The 21522-nt window shown below is 45.3% G+C and overlaps 1 protein-coding gene across 10 annotated transcripts in view; it reads left to right on the top strand.

Annotated features, from left to right (window-relative positions):
- The window catches only part of BLNK (B cell linker), an 849614-nt gene that overhangs the window by 648427 nt on the left and 179665 nt on the right, over positions 1–21522 (top strand). For 6 of the 10 annotated variants that reach the window (XM_078643456.1, XM_078643447.1, XM_078643454.1 and 3 more), the window contains 2 exons: positions 15286–15536; positions 18862–18949. In XM_078643456.1, coding sequence (XP_078499582.1) covers positions 15286–15536; positions 18862–18949 — 339 coding nt within the window. The remainder of the gene's footprint in view (positions 1–15285; positions 15537–18861; positions 18950–21522) is intronic. The other 4 variants (XM_078643446.1, XM_078643455.1, XM_078643452.1 and 1 more) reach the window with 1 other exon arrangement.

The raw sequence follows: 21522 nt of genomic DNA, 5'->3' as shown, positions 1-21522 counted from the left end.
CATCCCTTTGAACCGGTACACCGGGCTGACCTGAAAAACCTCTCTTGGAAGACAGCCTTCTACTTGCTCTCACCTCTGCAAGAAGGGTGAGTGAGCTTCAAGCTTTATCAATACAAGAGCCGTTCCTGCAATTCAAGCAGGATAGAGTAATCTTGTGGACAAACCCAAAGTTTATTTCAAAAGTACCGTCGGACTTCCATCTCAACGAGCCGGTGGTCTTACGCTCTTTCTTCCCGAATCCCACGACGGCAGCGGAAAGGTCGTTGCACTCTCTAGATCTTAAGCGCTGCCTTAAATTCTATATTGAAAAGACAAAAACCTTCAGGAAGTCTCATCAGCTATTTGTAGCTTACAGTAGACCCAGAAGAGGTCTTCCACTCACCAAGCAAAGTATATCCCGCTGGATTTCTGCAGCTATTTCGTTTTGTCATGAACAGGCAGGGCAGCCCCTGCAATCTAAGGTGCGAGCCCACTCTACCAGGGCAATATCTACATCCATGGCGATGTTTGCAGTAGTGTCGGTAATAGACATTTGTAGAGCGGCAACATGGAAGTCGCCACATACCTTCACTAGGCATTACTGCCTGGACACAGAACTCATGAGGGATGCTGCAGTGGGACAGGCGGTACTTCGTCATCTGTTTCAGTAGAGGTGAGCCTTCTTTTCATCCCTCAATCCTTCTCATGTATGCACATTTCTCTATTGTATAATTAGGTGGTATCTCTCGCTTGCAAATGCATGTTTCTATCACTTGTTTGATATGTTGTTATCTAATGACCTGCATATCCTATACCATCCAAAATGTGCTTTGTTCATTGCTTGCTACTCTGATTCAGGCATGTGAATCTATGAAAGACACCCCTAATACTGTATAAGAAATGCGTTACTTACCTGTAACTGCAGTTATCCAGTATTGGTGTCTTTCATAGATTCACATGCAACCCTTCTGCCTCCCCTGGAAGGGCTCACCTACTTCTCTCAGTAATACGCCTACTTAGCTTTGTGCGTACGAAAATCTGAGGGACTGAGGCTCCTTCCAGGAGGGTTCTAGAGGGAGGTGATAGATGATTGGCTCTTTTCTAGAGTTTGGTCCTTTCTACATAAGGGCAGAGATAGGTTACTGATGTGAGGCCTTTAGGCCTATTTATCTATATGTCTATGGGACATTACTTTATTTATGTACCGGGGACTCCCATTCCGACGACGGGGAATGATTAGGCATGTGAATCTATGAAAGACACCAATACTGGATAATGGCAGTTACAGGTAAGTAACGCATTTCTTACGTTGTGTTCATGTCTGTGGCAGGCTTGTATTAGTTAAGGCTGCAGTGAGAAAACAGGAGGAGCACCAGGCAGTCATCGTCAATGCACCCCTGTGTGAATGTGAGGTGTGTTGAGATCTGTGCCTGCCTCTCTCCCAACACACATCCAATCCCAGATTTTCCAAGTTAGCCTGATTCATGTGCAGAAGGCACTCTGTGTATATGCAGGTCATTTTGCACATGCACAATATGAGCTTTGATCCAGGTTCTTATTTTTCAATCCAGCCCTAAAATACAAAACCAGATGTAAGACACTTTTTGAATGAAATTCTCTACTATTCAAACAATAATCCTCTGGTTTCGTTAGACAGCAATGTGGGAACTTAGGGCCCGATTACGATTGCGGTGAATCCGCATCCTCCGGGCCGGCGGAAGCCACCGCCAGCCCGGAGGATGCGGATTCCCCGATGCGGTGTGTTGGAAGACCCCCCGCCAGATTAGGATGGCCGGGGGGTCATCGGCGGACGGGTAGACCGTCCGCCGCTTTTCTGCCGCGAGACCGCGGCGGAAAAGCTCTAATATGGTGGCGGTGTCTATCAGACACCGCCAGCCATATTAGGATATGCGCTGGGACATGCCTTTCCGCGGCGGCAATGCCGCCACGAAAAGGCATACGGTCTTTTCTTTGGGGGCCCGTTGCGGGCCCCAAGGGTGAAGGGGGGGTGGGGGTGCACATGGGGGGTACCTATGGTACCCCCCTGCATTTGCATGCACGAAGCGCGGTGCCTGCCGCTTTGTGCATGCAAATCCACTGCTTGCATTTTTAACAGCACCCGCCGCAATGTTAAACATACAGGATGTGACCGCCAGGGTGGCGGTCACATCCTAATTTGCACGGAGGGACCGCCGCTGCCCCTGCGGACGGTCCCTCCACCTCTGGGGTGGCGGACGGACGCAGGTCCGTCCGTCATCCTAATACGGTCCTTAATTTTGTCTTAAAAAATGTGGTGTCCAAGCTGAGTATATTCTGCTTTTTGCTGTTAAGAAGCTTCCAGTTGGCTTGCACTGATTCCCAAAGGCAATACTTGATAATTTGCTAGTCCTTGGAAATAGCAAGTTCCTTGGAAAGATATCTTTTTACAATGGCGCTCAAGAAAATATATCCCTTATAATGAAAGCTGGTACCAGGCCCCTCTGGGTACCAGCATCTGTGCTGTGGTGATGTGCCACGTTAAACCTGCCAGGTACTTTCATGGGCAGTGATACACAACCACTCCCTTCTGCAGTAAACATCTGGAATGTAAACATTATACTTTTGTTGGTCCATAAACCTACACCAGTAAATTTCATTTTTCTAATGCATTCATCTACATTGGACTCAAGATTTTCTCAGATTTACAATTTCTCCTCGCTCCATAACACCAGTGCCATCTTCAGGATTTATGGGGCCCGAGCAAGATATATTTTGGAGCCGCCTGCTTGGAGCAACTTTGAATTTATTACCCCTTTTCGGCTCATTCATGTCCCCCATGATGCCAAACAATACTGAATTATATGTTAAATCTCTAGAAATAGGGGTACACAAAAACTGATGGAAGCTCAAGCTGCCTGGGGCCTGCCAGCCAAGCAGTACCAAAAGAAAACTTGAACAAGCACTGATGAAGCCATTTTCTTTTAGTTTGCATCTGCATTTTTTTTTACTCGCAACAACATGTGGAATGCAGTGTTTAACCAGCTTGTTACTCCAATTGTAGGAGAAATATTCAGCAAACAACAGCATAATATTAAAGTAATACACATGCACATATTGATGAAATTATAGCTTTAGTTGCTGAATATTTGTAATCTGTTGCAACAGTGAAAATCAAAAGACTCTTCAGAGGATTTTTACTATTCCATTGATTAAAATAGTTACTTAGATTTATTTATTTTAACACCCCAAGCCGATTTCCACCACCTTGGGAGAACATTGCAAATGAGTAAATGAATTTACAAGTGCAAGGTCAACTTTTTTGTGGGGCTTGTACTGGCAAAGTGGTCCATTTGCTTCTTAAAGTTGGACTTCTTGTAATGTGGACTCGCACTTGCAAATGGCTTTGAGAATTGGGCTCAATATGTTCCTTTGTCTACTTGATAGAAGTATGCACCTCTAAATACTTCATTTTCATTTAAATATTTCATTAAAGTATTTCCATTTCAGCCATTGCTTGCTCTGTCATGATATTCTGATCTATAAAAATTATAGCTACTGGTTTTTTTTTAAATAAAAGGATTGGCAAGATTACTTTTTGTCAATCTTGATTACTCCAGTTCTCTCTTCTTCGACCCAGTATTTACTCATTGATGATGGTTAGACCCGGCATCTTTTGGCACTGTTTCCCCTGTCTTTTTGCTTTTGGCCTCCTGTTTTTGACTGTGTGCTGAACTTCGTTTTTGCTGCTGTTACAACTTTGCGCACTTCAACACAGGTGACGAGTGCTAAAGTGCATGTGCTCTGTGTGTAAAATGTAATGGCATTTGGTTTCTCCATGATTGGCATATTTGATTTACTAATAAGTCCCTAGTACCATGCACTGTGTGTGCCAGGGCCTGTAAATCAAATGCTACTAGTGGGCCTGCAGCACGGATTGTGCCCCTCATATGAGTAGCCCTTCAAACCTGTCTCAGGCCAGCCACCACAGAGCCTATGTGTGCTGTTTTAATCTGTCATGTCGACCTGGCAAGTACACCCACTTGCCAGACCCAAACCAGGCAAGTGGGTGTACTTGCCAGGTACTTTATTGCATGTAAGGCACCCCTAAGGTAGGCCCTAGGTATGCCCCTGGGCAGGGTGCAGTATGTTTAATAGGTAGGACATGTGGTTTTAAGTTTTACATGTACTGGTAGTGAAAAACACTACAGCAAGGCCTATCTCTCCCATAAGTTAGCGTTGGAGCTGCCTTGTAACACTTTACAGGTGTATCGTCCAAATGGAAATAGATCAAAAATTGGAGCTTGGTGCCTCTGGTCTCACAATTAAAAAATGCATATTTTAGTGAAGTTGATTTTTTAATTGCAGGTCTGAGAATACCACTTTTAGAAAGTTGGCATTTTCTTACTTAACCATTCTGTGTCTCTGCCTGTCCCTAGAATACACGTCTGGGTTGGATGACAGCAGGGCTTTGTGAATTCTCTCTAGACAGTCACACACGAAGGGAGCTGACGTGTGCGCTGCATATCCTCATGACCCATCACCCTGCTGATGGGTCTTCCTGAGCTAGAGTGGTGGGAGGTGCTGACACTTGGTCCTGAATGGGGATGTGCTTGTCCCCTCACAGAGAGCTGCCTACCCCAGGGTCTTGTGCACTACAAAGACATGTCTTTGAAGTCTCCCAACTTCAAAGGCTGAAATGGGTATAAGTAATGGACCTTTGACACCACTGACTCAGAACACTCTGCACTGAGGACATTCTACCAAGCAGAAGAGCTGTTGTGCTGCCAGGAGGAACTGTCACTTTGCTGCTTGCTATGCTATTTTGGCCTGCTGCCTGCTGATTCTGTCCTGGAAGTGAGAGAACTGGACTTTGCATTCTGCACCCTGCTTTCTAAAGTTATCTAAGGGCTTGAGTTGAGTCTGCCTCCTGTTGAAAGTCTCAGGGACATAAAAAATTTCGCCCGCAGCACCAGGGCTTTCCTGCTTAAAGCCCTACCTTGCCAAATCCATTTCCAGGCTCTTGGAAGTGAGTTTGCTGTGCTAAACAAGAAGAAACCAGTCAATAGACTTTGAGTGTGAGTTCGGAGCCAGTACCGCTCTTCCCCACCACGCTGCTGCCTCCACTGTAGCAGTCGTCACCTCCCTACTCTACGACCATGACTTGCAACGCCGGCCCTGATGCCGCCGCAACACCTCTGAAGATTGGAGACAGCGTGAGTCTTGAGCACTGCGCCACTGAAGTTTACAACGCCTGACTCCGACTCTGCAGCAGCACCAGCACCTGTGCCCCTGTGGTATGACATCAACACCACTAAGTTGACGCCTCATGGCTTTACCCTCAACACTTCATCGACCTCACACTGCCACCAGAACCGACACCTCGCTGCCAGCGCTGCATCACCTTCCCTGTGCTTTGCAACATCCTGGACGTCCCTGGCGTGCCAACAACCTGCATCGATAGTAAGGAACCAACTCTGCACTGGCCTCAGCAACGCTTCACCTCCCTGGTGCCTCGCAACGTGTTTGTTTTGTGAACGTTTTCAAGGTACTGCAATCAGGGTCTGTACTACTCTGAAGCTGGCAGGCGCTCCCTCACGGTCTGCCCCGAACCTTGAGATTCGACTTTGTCAAGTACGTAGATATAGCCCCCACTGGAGCGATTGTGTTTCTAAGTCCTAGAAATGCCTTTAATCTTGAAGAGATTTGTGTTTTTTTTTTGTGTATGTTGGATTTTTCTGTTTTTTGGTCTTGGTTTAATCAGATAAGTATTGGCTATTTTTCTAAACTGGTGTGGAGTACTTTTGTGGTGTTTTCACTGTATTACTGTGTGTGCATGCACAAATACTTTACACATTGCCTCTCAAGTTTAGCCTGACTGCTCTGAGCCAAGCTACCCGAGGGTGAGCACAGGTAAACTTTTAGTGTGTACACTGTACTACACTTACTCTGACTAGGATGATAGGCCCCTACCTAGAAAAGGTGCAACCCTCTGCCAACTAGAGACCCAAGTTCTAAGAATGATTATCTGCCTCCTCAACACAGACATCCTAGGCTAAGCAATTTTCTAGCCAACAAACATTACCCCAGTATTGGAACTTTCATAGATTCCCATGCTTTGTATCATTCCCCGTCGTCGGAATGTAAATGTAAATGTGCTGGATTTGTAAAGCGCACGGTTGCCCGTAAGCGTCCCGGCGCTTGCTTAGGGAACCCGTCCTGGTATTCCCCTGTGAGAAACCCCGGCAGGGTGTCCACAAGGTGAAAGCCAGGCATCCCGCCGCGAGGGGCCGTAGTGGAGATTAAGCAAGCTATGGCCCAGAGTTGCAGAGTGTGACCCCGTGAGTTGAGTAGGCACCAGAGCGAGAATTGTCGAGTCCGTGGAATTTTTGAGCCCGAGACCCGCCGAGGCGGGGAATCGAACCCTGGTCCACGGTCAATCTCAGCTTCCGGGTCTGCCGCCTCTAACCACTGAGCCACGCTTCTCCACTGAATGGAATGGGAGTCTCGGTAACAAAAATACCATAGCTGTAGGTACAAAAGACCAAGGAAAAAGGCCTAGGCCTCATTCCCTTTTGTAGCATATCACCCTCTCTGTGTTAAAGAGACCAAACTTAGGCCTCAGCCAATCAGAAGTGCCTCACCTCTTAGAACCTTCCTGAAGGAACCTCAGAGCCTCAGATTTTCTACCGCACGTTGTGCTCAGGGAGTCTCCTGTGAGCTCTGCTCAACTTCTACTCTTCAAAGCATTTACTTCAGGATTTTTTCTTCACAATCTTTCAAATTCTCTTCAGGATTGTTGGCTGCCTTCCAGGATGTCAGAAATGGAGAAGAAAAAAGCCCTTTTCAAGCCCTGTTCCACCTGTGGCAAGAAAAGGCTTTTTTATGCAGGATAGGCACAAAGACTGTATTTATTGGCCCTATCCGGACCACCAGGCTGCGGACTGTAAGATCTGTTGCACGTTTTCGACCAAGACCCTCCGGGACCGTGAGGGTAGGCTTCTGACTTGGCTCCAGAAACTGTAATCCAGGAAGGAGACTGTCTCTAGTGACAGTGAGGATGCAGCGTCGTTGTCTTCTTCAAGAAGGTCAGGGAAGAGGGGTAGGGGTTCCCCTTCTCCTTCTATGGAAAGATCTTCCAAGGCCTCAAAAAAGACCCCCAGTGAGTCTGAGAGCCCAGGTCCCAGCAAATCTCCTCACCGAGGTGTAAAGGAGAGGGTAGGACCTGCTACGCCTTCTAGAGGTGAGAAGACTGCTACAGCCTTCAAAAAAGGAGAAGTGTGGCTCACTGGTTAGAAGCGGCAGACCCTGAAACAGATGTCGGCCCGGGACCAGGGTTCAATTCCCGTCGCGGCAGGGTCTTGGGTCAATGTCCGCGGACTCGATAATTCTCGCCTAGGTGCCTAAGCTAATCATGGGTCCCACTCTGCAACTCTGGGCAATAGCTTGCTTAATCTCCACAACGGCCCTATCAGCGCCGGGGATGCCTGGCCGCACCTTGGGGGTGCCCAGGAGGGACCATCTCACAGGGAAAGCCAGGACGGGTTCCCCAGCGGTATACAGCGCCAGGACACTCCGAGATGGAGTAACAGTGCGCTTTACAAGTATACATTTACATTACAAAACCTTCATCCCAGTCTTCTGTGAGGAGTTCCAAGTCCTCGACGACGAAGACGTCGACGGCGGAAGTTCCGTCGACGGAAAAATCGAGATCGGGAGTGATGTTGTCGACGATCCCGTCGACAGGGGTTTCGTCGACGAAGGTACCGTCGACGGCGGTTTCTTCACTATCGACGGAGAATTTACAGTCGACGAAGACGTCGACGACGAAGACGTCGACGAAGGCGACACCGACGACGAAGGTGTCGTCGACGAAGGTGCCGACGACGACGGTGCCGACGACGACGGTGCCGACGACGAAGGTGCCGACGACTAAGGTGCCGGCGACGAAGGTGGCGACGACAACAGTTACAATGTCACCGACGACGGTGGTGCCGACGTCGACAATAACGACGACGACTTTAACAATGACAACGGCTGACGACTTCCACCACTCCGATCTCGTCGACGCGTATACAACCGTCGACGACAGAAACGTCGACGATATTGTCCTCTGAAAAAAGAATAACCATTTCTGTGACACGAATCACGCCAGAGATGACTTCTCCGAGGAGTGTGTCTCCCCTACTGCCCACCATGCTTTTTCAAGAAGGGGAGTCAGAGGAGGATGACCAGGACTCGTACAGCCATGCCAATAGTCCCTCCCAACTTCTAGTCAAATGCCAGGACACTGACTCTGAGGGCGAATACGGCCACGAGGAAGTTGGTCATCATCAGTTGGCCCAGTCACAACACCATTCTGAGCAGGAAATGGTTACAGTGCCATCTTCTTTTCTTCAAGATCTGCATAAAATGCTGCAAGTCTATAAATATAAGGCGAGTAGACCTATTCCCGTTACGTCAACGCCTGCTACGCCTACAGGGATTTCGGCCTCATTAGTGATGCCTACTTTTCCGGCTCAAGTTTCCCCTCAGCCTCAAATGTCCTTCCATCATAATTCCTCCGGGTTACAAGAGGCCCATGATGATTCCTCGGATGAGGATCAGCGGTCGGATCATGACTCTATTCCAAACACTGAATATGATGAATATATCATTCCAGATCCCTCATCACCAGTTCCGGATCCGGCGGATTCCCCGCCAGCGGACATTGGGGGCTTCCATCAGCTGATGGAAAGAGCTGCTGCAAGATTCAAATTAGCCATGCCTAAGGTTACTACGGATTGTTTCTTATACGATTTCAAAGAACCATTTAGGAAATCAACTAGGTCCATTCCTATCGTGGATCATTTGTGGAAGGAGGGCCTTAAGGCTATGCAGCACCCGGCGACGGTGGTCCCTGTGCTACCGCGTCTGGATAAAAAATACGTGGCACCCGATGATGGTCCAGCGGCTTTAACGGGTCATCCAAGACCGGACTCTGTGATCTCACAGGCAGCGCAGAGGAAATCCCGTAACCCCTCTGCTCCCTTAACAACTCCTCCGGACAAGGAAGGGCGGAGGTTGGATAATGTGGGGAAGAGGTTCTCGTCGATGGCAAGTTTGCTGGTGCGAGCGGCTAATACCCTAGCAATCTTGGGTAAGTACGACCGCCAGCTTTGGTGTGATGTCGCCCCGTACCTTGACCAGCTGCCTCCGGAGTCTACGTCTGAGGCAAAGAAGATCTTGCAGGAGGGGGAAGCGACGTCGATGGAAATCATTGACTGTGCAATGGATATTGCGACAACGGCGTTCCGTTCCTTGGCTGGGGCGGCAGTCCTCCGCCGCCAAGGATGGCTCAAAGCTACTTGGTTTCGGCCTGAGATCCAAAACAAGGTCCTGGATCTTCCCTTTGATGGTGAGGCATTATTCGGCAAACTCATTGACGACACTCTTCAAGAGATAAAAAAGGACACGGAGACGGCCAGGTCCTTGGGGACCCTCCAATACTGAAAGTCTCCTTTTAAGGGATCCAGAGGTAGAGGTGGTAACTACAGAGGATCATTTCAACAACAACGCTATTCCACCACGGGCTCAGGTTCCCAGCAATACCGTCAGCCTTACCAACAGCGGCAGGGCCAGTCTACCAACTATTCCAGGCCTTACAATAAAGGAAAACAGGCTGGACGAGGACGGGATTCGTCCAAGCGCCAATAGCGGCCTCCATGATCTTCCTACTGGACCCTCCTTCAAGAGATCATCAGTTGGAGGCAGGGTCACCAAATACCTTCAAAACTGGTCCAGGATAACATCGGACCGATGGGTGCTCAACATCATTCGGAAAGGGCATACCTTGGAATTCACGCAAGTCCCTCCACCCAAGCCCCCGGCAGCCATTCCATCGAAACCCCAGCGTCTTTTGCGGCTCGAGGTCCAACAGATGCTCCGGAAGGGAGCAATAGAGCCAGTCCCCTCAAACCAAAGGGGGCAAGGATTTTATTCCAGGTTCTTCCTGGTGAGGAAGATGCTAGAGAAGTGGCGCCCCATTTTAGACCTCAGGGAGCTAAACACCTATCTCATCTCCCTGTCCTTCCGGATGGTCTCTCTCCAGGACATCTTGAAGCTGATCAGCCCGGGGGATTTCATGGCCACGCTCGATCTGGAGGATGCGTATTGCCACGTTCCGATTCACCCAGCACACAGAAGGTTTCTGCGATTCACAGTAGCCAAGAGCCATTTTCAGTTCAGGGTTTTACCCTTTGGACTCCGCTCGGGCCCCCAGAATTTTCACAAAGGTGCTGGCGCCAGTAGCAGCTTTCCTGCGAAGGAACCATTTTCAGGTCTTCCCTTACCTGGACGACTGGTTACTGAAAGCTCCGTCCAGGGAGGCAGCTCTGGAGGCTGTTCAAGCTTGTACCAATTTGTTTCAGAATCCGGGACTCACTCTGAACAAAGCGACGTCGATGGAAATCATTGACTGTGCAATGGATATTGCGACAACGGCGTTCCGTTCCTTGGCTGGGGCGGCAGTCCTCCGCCGCCAAGGATGGCTCAAAGCTACTTGGTTTCGGCCTGAGATCCAAAACAAGGTCCTGGATCTTCCCTTTGATGGTGAGGCATTATTCGGCAAACTCATTGACGACACTCTTCAAGAGATAAAAAAGGACACGGAGACGGCCAGGTCCTTGGGGACCCTCCAATACTGAAAGTCTCCTTTTAAGGGATCCAGAGGTAGAGGTGGTAACTACAGAGGATCATTTCAACAACAACGCTATTCCACCATGGGCTCAGGTTCCCAGCAATACCGTCAGCCTTACCAACAGCGGCAGGGCCAGTCTACCAACTATTCCAGGCCTTACAATAAAGGAAAACAGGCTGGACGAGGACGGGATTCGTCCAAGCGCCAATAGCGGCCTCCATGATCTTCCTACTGGACCCTCCTTCAAGAGTTCATCAGTTGGAGGCAGGGTCACCAAATACCTTCAAAACTGGTCCAGGATAACATCGGACCGATGGGTGCTCAACATCATTCGGAAAGGGCATACCTTGGAATTCACGCAAGTCCCTCCACCCAAGCCCCCGGCAGCCATTCCATCGAAACCCCAGCGTCTTTTGCGGCTCGAGGTCCAACAGATGCTCCGGAAGGGAGCAATAGAGCCAGTCCCCTCAAACCAAAGGGGGCAAGGATTTTATTCCAGGTTCTTCCTGGTGAGGAAGATGCTAGAGAAGTGGCGCCCCATTTTAGACCTCAGGGAGCTAAACACCTATCTCATCTCCCTGTCCTTCCGGATGGTCTCTCTCCAGGACATCTTGAAGCTGATCAGCCCGGGGGATTTCATGGCCACGCTCGATCTGGAGGATGCGTATTGCCACGTTCCGATTCACCCAGCACACAGAAGGTTTCTGCGATTCACAGTAGCCAAGAGCCATTTTCAGTTCAGGGTTTTACCCTTTGGACTCCGCTCGGGCCCCCAGAATTTTCACAAAGGTGCTGGCGCCAGTAGCAGCTTTCCTGCGAAGGAACCATTTTCAGGTCTTCCCTTACCTGGACGACTGGTTACTGAAAGCTCCGTCCAGGGAGGCAGCTCTGGAGGCTGTTCAAGCTTGTACCAATTTGTTTCAGAATCCGGGACTCACTCTGAACAAAGAGAAGTCTTCCCTGGTCCCGTCCAGAAAGGCTCGCTTCCTGGGAGCCATCTTGGATTCAAAGCTCTCAACAGCCTTCCCTACTCCGGAAAGGAGGGAAAAATTACAGACCTTGGCCCAGGACTTACAAACAAAAAGGTGTCTTTCTGTACGCCGCTACAAGTCTCTACTGGGAGTAATTTCATCGTGTATCCCACTAATTCCCCATTGCAGACTAAGAATGCGTCCTCTGCAGGAACAACTGGACAACCAGTGGAAACAAGTCCACGGTTCATTCGAGGACAGAGTGACGGTCACTCCAAGGATGAAGGAAGCGGCCTTGTGGTGGACAAATCAAGACAACTTGTCCCAAGGTCTATCCTTCGTAAGCGACCCGTCTCCACAAGTGGTAACAACGGACGCGTCACTGGAGGGTTGGGGGGCAGTAATGCAAGACCTGCATGTCAGCGGTCATTGGTCCCCCCCAGGAGAGATGCCTCCATATCAACCTGTTAGAGCTCAGGGCGATACGGCTGGCTCTGCAAGCTTTTCTTCCTCGCCTGGAAGGTTCACAAGTGCAGATCAGAACGGACAACACCACGGCCATGCACTATGTGAACAAGGTGGGAGGAACCAGATCTCATCCATTGTCGCAAGAAGCTCAGCAGATCTGGGAATGGGTGATCCTTCAGAGGATATCACTAAAGGCAGAACATTTACCAGGCGTCCTAAACGAAAACGCCGACAGACTGAGCAGGTCATCCTCAGTCAGCCACGAATGGGAATTGAATCAGACAGTTTTGGAGGAGGTCTTCAGCCAGTGGGGCAGACCGGAGGTCGATCTTTTTGCCACTCCGACCAACAAGAAATGCCGGTCTTATGCAAGCAGGCTTCCCCATCGAGATTCTCTGGGGAGTGCGCTTTCGATAGCATGGTCGAGGACATTTGTCTACGCTCTTCCTCCCATACCTCTGATCCCACGGCTCATCAGGAAGATCAAGGTGGAGCCGTGCAGGATGATCCTGATAGCCCCTGCTTGGCCGCGGCAGTTCTGGTTCACGGAACTCCATCTGCTGTCGATAGCTCCTCCTCTTCCTTTGGAGGTTCTACCAGATCTCCTCACGATGTCCGAAGGACAAGTTTGGCACACAGATCCGCAGTCATTACACCTGACTGCATGGCTCCTGAGCAGCGAGAGTTTATGAACCTACCCATATAAAGTGAGATTAAGGAGGTCCTTTCTCAGGCAAGGGCTCCTTCCACGAACAGGACTTACCATCTTAAGTGGAAGAGATTTTGTTGCTGGTGCAGCAAAGAGAGCATTGACCCTTTCGCTTCCAAGCCTCATCAGATCCTTCCTTATCTGCTGTCCTTAGCTAAGTCGGGACTAGCCCATTCATCGATTAAGGTCCATTTGGCGGCAATATCTAGGTTCAGGAGGACTGGGTCTGGGCCCTCCTTGTGGTCTTCAAGAATTGTCAAGCAACTTCTAAAGGGCTTGTTCAGAGTCTATCCACCAGTGAGACCGCCTCCTCCGACATGGCATCTGAATCTAGTCCTTTCTCAACTCATGAAGGGCCCGTTTGAACCAATCCATCGTTCTGACATGAAATACCTTTCATGGAAATTGGCTCTCCTCCTCTCTCTCACGTCGGCTAGTCGTGTTGGAGAATTGCAGGCCTTGACTATCTAAGAACCTTTCCTTCAATTCAAGAGAAACACTGTATTCATGCGCACTAATCCGAGGTTTATGCCTAAAGTTCCCTCGGACTTCCACTTGAATGAGCCGTTCATTCTGAAGGCGTTCTTTCCTCAACCGGCTACACCAGCAGAGAGAGCATTACATTCGCTAGATGTGCAACGGTGCTTGAAATTCTACTTGGAGCGTACTAAGGGTTTTTTGGAAAACCTCACAATTATTTGTTGCCTTCGGGGGTCCCAGCAAGGGCCTTCCACTATCCAAACAAGGTGTTTCAAGATGGATCACGAGTGCCATTCTGCATTGTCATACTGCTGCAGGAAAACCTCTGACTGGAAAGATTCGAGCACATTCCACGAGATCTGTGGCTTCTTCGACAGCCCTCTTCGCGGGGGTGCAGATTAAAGACATTTGCAGAGCTGCTACCTGGGGCAGCGTTCACACCTTTACCAGGCATTACTGCTTGGAGTCCTTACAACAAGATGATGCGGCAGTAGGACAGGCTGTTCTGAGGAACCTCTTCCAATGATTGGTGAGCTTTCCTTTCTCTCCCACCTTCCGTCTTTCACATTTTGTATCTTTATGTCATGTTACCTATTGCTATTTTGTGATGATGCAAAATGTGATTTTGTTGCTAACTGCTTGCTACTTGATACAAAGCATGGGAATCTATGAAAGTTCCAATACTGGGGTAAGAAAACAAGTTACTTACCTGTAACTTTGGTTCCCCAGTATTGAAAACTTTCATAGATTCCCATGCGCCCACCCACCTCCCCGAGGAAAGCTCAGCCTACAGCGGATATGGTGTCTAAGTACACAACGGCTACGAAAATCTGAGGCTCTGAGGTTCCTTCAGGAAGGTTTAAGAGGTGAGGCACTTCTGATTGGTTGAGGCCTAAGTTTGGTCTCTTTTACACAAAGAGGGTGATATGCTACAAAAGGGAATGAGGCCTAGGCCTTTTTCCTTGGTCTTTTGTACCTACAGCTATGGTATTTTTGTTACCAAGACTCCCATTCCGACGACGGGGAATGATACAAAGCATGGGAATCTATGAAAGTTACCAATACTGGGGAACCAAAGTTACAGGTAAGTAACTTGTTTTCTTCCTCAATGTCCCCACATTGGTGGTAAAGGGCAAACTTACCTACAACACTTCCTTTATTGTTTTTGGGCATCCATCTTTGATGAAGGCTCTGGCGGGCTCCAAGATCTCAGGTTTCTTAGTCCATGGTGAGGAGGGCGAGTGGGGCCGGATAAATGTTGGGGATAGTGTTGGATCACCGCCCGCTCTGTTCCTCTTTGATCGTTTGGGAATTTGCCTTGAGGGAGCAAACCCTAATTGAGTAAGTACTGGGATGAGGCGTTAATGTGGGATTGTATGTATTATCTTTCACAGTACACCTCCCATTTTTTACAATTAGCCTCAACCACTCCTTCTTGTGACCGCTGCTGCTAACATTGGATGCCAAGTACTTTATTCAAACATTATTTATATTATTCAATTAGAACAATATTATGTTCTCAGTGGTATCAATCCAAGAACTGGATATGGGGAACTCGGTTGCAGGATCTGTGTAGTTTGTTGTTCACTGGGTTGGATATCTTTTATGTAACTGATGTACTCCGAAGTCCTTATGTAATGTAACTGGTCCTTTTGTAAAGCGCTCTAACCACTAGTATATGCAGTAGACCATTGTACATTCTACCATTCCTATGTGATTTTAGAGTTTATCCGTTTGTATCTCTTCCTTGTGTGACTTTACAACTTGAACATTTGCATTTTTTCCCTCCTTTTGCCCCACTTGTACATTTTCAATTTTGTTCCTCTTTTATATCTCTTATGTAACTCATTTAATCCAAAGTCCTTATGTAACGCAACTAACTGGTTCTTTTGTAAAGCTCTCTGACACCTTCGGGTAATGTTCGTGCTATATAAAATCGCATTAAATAAAATAAAAATAAATAAATAAAATAAAGTAAAAATAAATGTCATTAGAGCTAACGCTGTCTTTTATTTCTATTTGAGGAAAAGAAGGAGGAGCCAGCAAGCAGCAGCCATTCAGCATACCGCTCCCAAGCCTGCCAAGAAACTCAATGGCAAAGCAAAGTTCAGCATTGCCTCGAATGTCGAATCAGCCATCTCCTAAATCGAATCCACCATTATCTAAACCAAATCCACCGCTGCCAACACCAAGGAATATGCCACATTCAAATACACATTCTTTGGACAGGAAACCACAGCCTCGACCCCATGAAAATGGGGACAACATGGATGAAGTAATACATGCCAAAGTATCAGTACCTAAATGTAATTTTAAGAATGAGATATGTAAAGATGTTATTAACGATATATAAATATATTTTCTTTTTCTACAGCAGTGATATTATAAATGTTATTGTAATTGCGCACCCACATCTTAAAATGCACAGATTCTCTCCTAGTTTCCTTGATACCTCGTAGGAAGGCTGTCCCACCTTTATATCACCTTTGAGGCATCCCATCTACCTATTGAGAGTGCATGTATTGTTTGATTGCTTGCTTACTACTTTAGCCTGTATTTTTATCTCAACCCTCATGTGCTTCTGTATGGTGGAGGTAACCTTTATAACAGAACATCTTCACTGGGGCAGACACACAAACGTGGATATATTGAGGATTATTTCTCTAAAATTTTGTTAGCGGGCTTGGGTGGCCCAAAGCGACGCAAACTATTGCCTCAATTTACATTCCATTAAAATAAGCCAACGAGTTCAGAGCATAACTATGCAGTGTCAAATAAGCGTCTGTGCAGTGCTTAGTATATAACCAATTTTTACTAAACATACACAGAAGAAAATAACCCCTTTTCACGTGGCCAGAATCCCCTGTCAAGTGCTGTTCATCTTTTAAAGCAGGCACATCGAAAATTTAGCTAATGACTTTTGTCCTCAGCTTGTCACAACATGGAGCACTGTGAGCATATAAACCACAGTGCCATAAAATCACTTTCATAAAGGAATTAGAGAACTCTTTAAAATCCCTGGGAGCTCAGGCTCATTCTGATCAAGCAGACCTATTGAAAACAGCATAATCATTTATTTGTGCTTTCCAGAATCATCTTATTGCAGTCGGTCAGAATCGGGATACATTTTGCCAAGCAGGAGTCTAAAACAACAAAACGAATTCCTCAAAGATATTTGTGCATGATCCAAAGTGTCTTGAAAGTAATTATTTTCCTCTCTGAAAGCCATTGTGTGTGGCATGTACTGGGGAGCTGGTTTATCACTGTCGAATACCTCTACCAACTCAGGATGTTCCGTTCTGCAGTTACTGCAGACTGCTAAGGATGTAGGTGGAAAAAGCCAGTCAAAGATCATTATAATTGTCCAATACAATGCTCAGACTTAGGATGTGGTAACTTTTCAATGCTATGAAATGGGTGCCGGTGGCTAAACATTGATACATCTCATACCAATTAAACATTTGGAAGGGACAACTTTAACACACACCTTCCAAATAGCAATCTGTGTGGGGTTGCAATCCATTATGAGTAGTCTGTAATAGTTTACTGATTTACTATAATGGGATTGGTATATTAGAAAAGGCATTTTTGCCATCACAAACTCCAAATCAGAGTGTTTGCAATTGTGAAAATACTCTATACATTTACCTCAGTCATTTTTATGGGACATTGAGTCACAAATTAGTTTCACTTCCCTTAAAATATTCCTAAAAAAATCTTGTTTCTTTCTTTCTGCAAATATCTATCAAAAATAGTTAAAATGATGCGAGAACCATAAAAAATAGCAGTGCAAAAATCCCCTCCGGGACAAAAACTTTGAAACTGGGAATGTTTTGCACCTAACCAATTCCCTTATGAATGGTTTTAGATTCTCTGAAATGAGAAGCATGTCACATTTATATAAAATATATGTAAACCATTGTGACTTATTCATCCTATTCTATACTTTTTTAACTCCTCTGGCTATGATCTCCAGTACACGATGAAACAGAAGCAGCAAAAAAGGGCAGCCTTGTCTAGTTCCATGAACTAATTGGAAAAAACAGACTTGAAACAATCCACCAGAACTGGAAAATTTGCTCTGTCAAATCAAAGACCCTTTAGAAAAACAAAAAGACTAAAGTGCACAAACGAGATTTAAGCAGACCATTCGATGAAAAACATTTTCAGAATAAAAGCTACAAGCTTCAAGCTACAAGTGAATCTGAAGACTTATTCTTGCCAATATTAGAAATAATTGTCATCTACTCATATTTCCATATCCCTCTCCATAATTTTTATAAAGCCTTGATAAACATTAGAAATCAAGAGAGGGAATTTTATTTTGAAAATTTCACTTCAATGGTGTCAGTCTTTGTTTGTTCATCTCAAGAACCATCCTGATTTTGGTGATTGGTGTATCAGCAAAACTGAAGTGTGTGGTTTCAGTTCTTTCCCATTCTTCAGGATCATTTGAGTTTCCTTCGAAAACCTCTTCTATTGAGATTTACTCAGTTGCCAAAAGTGTAAGAGTGCATCTCCTTTCTGATTTGATCACTGTTAACACTGCAGAGTTAGCCTTGCCCCTTGCTTAATTGGTATCGTTGTTTGGTGAATTGCAATGCCTAATACCGTATACATCCATATATACTGGGAATTAGATGATTGTCAACAATAGAATGAGTGGGTTTTGGTGCATCCCTTTTCTAGTTAGATCAATTGCAACTTTCTCCAAGAAAAAGACTTGTGCTACTAGTAAAAAGATGGATGTGATTTCTTCCATTTTTAAAATCTTAATCTTCAGGGCAATGCCGTATCTCACCGTAAATAGCCTGGATATCGCTGTAAATCTGACAGTCACTTTTTACAATGCTCTGTTGGTCAGTCTGTTCTCTTTACCTTGCCTCTTAAGAAAATTGAAAACATTTTATTGATGAGGGTGACGTTACAATTTTCATTCAAATCTTTGTCTTTGGCAGTTGCACTGGAACTTTCTACTTCTTTGATGTTCTTTACATTTTCCCCCACAACTATCTTCTGTTGGTGGCAGAGCCTTTTCTTCCTGACCCCCTGACTGTGTAATTTCTCCACAAGCCACTTGTGGGCTTTCAAGCTATCCAGTGGAGCCCTCTTTTCAACTTATCACTTTCTCCAAAGCACAATGAAGCTAATGAAAATACAGTGTTCTACAAATCTTAACACTACTCACAGTAACAGATACATCTATAATATAAAGGAGAACACAATATCAGTCTAAAAATGTCAGTAATTCATTTTAACTACACGTGTATCAAATTGTTGAAGTGTTTTGTGGCACTTTTGATTTCAAACTGATGTGACTCTGCTAAGAACAAAAATCAAGCCATTGCTGTTTATGCTATGTGTTTAGATACTAGCATGAGTGAGAACAATACATGATGTGAGGAGTTTTTGATGAACTCACCATGCAATGTATCTACTATGGTATCCATGAATGTTGGCATCGGTTCAGTTCATCATCAACATCTTATGATATTTTTGACCCAAATATCCACCAACAGCTATGTCTCAGTAGCTAAGAAGCACACTTGTGTTCAGTATTTGGTGTTGCATAGTTCATCCCTCATTTTTTTAATTTTTAGGACGACTACATTGTGCCCGTTGAAGAGGAGGACGAGGAAGACAATTACGTTGAGCCTACAGAGGAGGCACCACCAGTACCTTTAAAACGTATGTTTGAAAATCACTTACCCCAGTTTTGCATCATTCAGATCATAAAACCAATGAGAGATTGGTATTCAATAAATCAATATCCTGTTTATTTGCTGAATTATAACTTTCAACATTATGCAAGGATTAATAATTGGAACATTTATACTGTACTGTTAAAATTGTATTAAGTCACCATCTAAAACAGTACTCTTATTTGTATCAGGCTTTTAGATCAACTTAATACAATTATGATTTTGCAAATTATTCGATTTATTTACTTTAATGTTTTTGTATAGTGCTCTGACATTTACACACCTTCCAAGAAATAGTAGACATTATATTGCAAAGTATGAGGAATCGAACAATTACTTTTCATGAATTGATCAATAAAGTGTGAACCTTTAGAAAAGAAGTGTTCGGATTATACTGCCAGTGACTAGTTCAGATGAATATGAAAGAAAAGAGTTTTCAGCATGTTCCAGAAGTAGAGCATTGCAAGGTAGGTTTTGCACCAAAGAAGGATTGGGTCAAGGCAAGAGATGCCTTGCATTTTGGCATTTTCAGAATCAAAGTATCTTTGCCCTTAAGATTTTTTTCGTTTTTGACCTTTCTGAATGGTAATCTGTGTGTGTCATGTGTGCCTGAGTGGGTGCAACAGTGGGATCTAACTTAGAAACGTCTCCCTATTTCTTCCCACCTAATTTAATGGTAAAAAAGTAAATATAAATTATAAATAAATATTATATTATTTTTAAAACATTTTAACTAACTTTTTTTAAATTTAAAATAAATGTAAAGGTAATTTAACAAAATCACTAACCTTTTTAAAATCATTCTATATATACACCTCTTAGTGACTAGTTGTAACTTTACAATCAAATATGAAGCTTTTAATGACCTCACCCCATTTTTCAGGGAGTGGAAACACGTACGTTTACAGTTTTGATTAACTTCCCACCTGCAAATGGTGACTATCCACAAGTAGTTAAGTTACTGAAAAATGTAACAGGAAACTTACACATGTAGATTTACTCATGTGTATGTTTACTCCCTAAAGGAACATTGTAAGACATAAGTTGCAAGCATTTTCTTACTGTCTCTATGCAGCAAGGATGAACCTTCCAAAAAAAGCTGAACAACCGTGATTCAGAGTGTAAAGTAAATCCTTCCTGTTTTTGTACTTTGTTCAAAGTACAAGACAAGTGTATAAGAATGTTGGCACTGTCCAACAGCGCTTCACAGGCTATGTAGATGCTTCTAGCCTGCATACCTACGTTTCATAGCCTTGTCATTTCTGAAGATAAGAGGCAATAGTTGCACCCATTGTGTCGCCATGATGAACGAAATTCACGTAGCACTATTTTACGACTAACATTGAAGCATAACAGCAAGCCTTGCTTCAGTCTGCTTGAAACTCTAAACCAAAGTCACCTCATCATTGGTATTGTGGTCCCCTAAACAATTAGGTGAAGGGCTCTTAAAGTTACTCTATCAGATATGCTTAGGCCCTGATCAGGGAAGCCCCCCTGCAGAGTGTCCTCCTGCAGCACAAAAGGTGCAGGAGCCTACATTACATGTCTGGATTTGGGAATTCGGCCTGTTTCACAACCTTCCAGCTGAGAAAGCAGGGAATTAGTTTCCAAAGTATAATGCCCACATTTGGAGCATATTTTCATGTTTTTTTTAATTCTGATATTAAAATTTAAGGAGTACTCCAGTCTTAGTGTTCAGGTGACACTCACATGCATAACGCATAACATTTACATGTGAATTTTCCACCAGTTGGAAAATTCGACATAGGGAAAAATTACACAAGTGTGCTTTAGAGCAATTAACTTTTATTGTCTGTCAATGGGGAATAATTATTTTGCCATAGAGAAAGCCTGCCCCTTACACTAGCTTTAACACTTGGGAGAATTTCCACCAAATTCCAATCTTTCCTGACACCAGCATTAATAATTGGGGATAATACCACACAATTCCCATGCTGTTAGTGAATGCACTCTTGCCCTTGCTGAAAGTAGTTTTGCAAGTGTTTGTCAGGGCGAAATCTACCTTCATGGGATACATGAATAGCCACAAACATATGGGCACTTCCACTAAGTCGCCCTAAATTCGTTTTTCCATCAAAGGGTCTGGAAGTACAGCTGAGGGCTCCAGAACTAAAGAAGGAAGAAGACTGACATTTTCGTCAAAGGATCGAGGAAGACACCAAAAGTCAGAGAGTTTTTTTAACTGAATTAGTGGAAGATGTTGAAAGAGCAACACAAAAACACTGAGCATAATTTTTAAGAACAGTGATATCGGCCATGTAGGTTGCAGAATAACCAACGGGTATGGAGCACACCCCATTTTGGTTTTACCTCAACTGCCACCACAAATTTTCGTAAAACGACAGCCACAACATATGCAACCTTGGCCTCTGAAAAGATCACATGTTGGAAGGGGGTGCCGTGGGTTCTGAGTTCCAGCCAAAGACCTTCAAAGCAAGAGAAAGGCAAAGAAGGGCGCACTATGACATGGTGCAGTCTTAGCAGAACCAAGAGTTACTTAGGGAGTTTGGTTTGTCGTGTGATGATGAAACCCACGAG

This window comes from Lissotriton helveticus, chromosome 5_1 (assembly GCF_964261635.1).
Source record: "Lissotriton helveticus chromosome 5_1, aLisHel1.1, whole genome shotgun sequence".
Classification (NCBI taxonomy): domain Eukaryota; kingdom Metazoa; phylum Chordata; class Amphibia; order Caudata; family Salamandridae; genus Lissotriton; species Lissotriton helveticus.
This window is presented reverse-complemented; position numbering and strand designations above follow the sequence as displayed.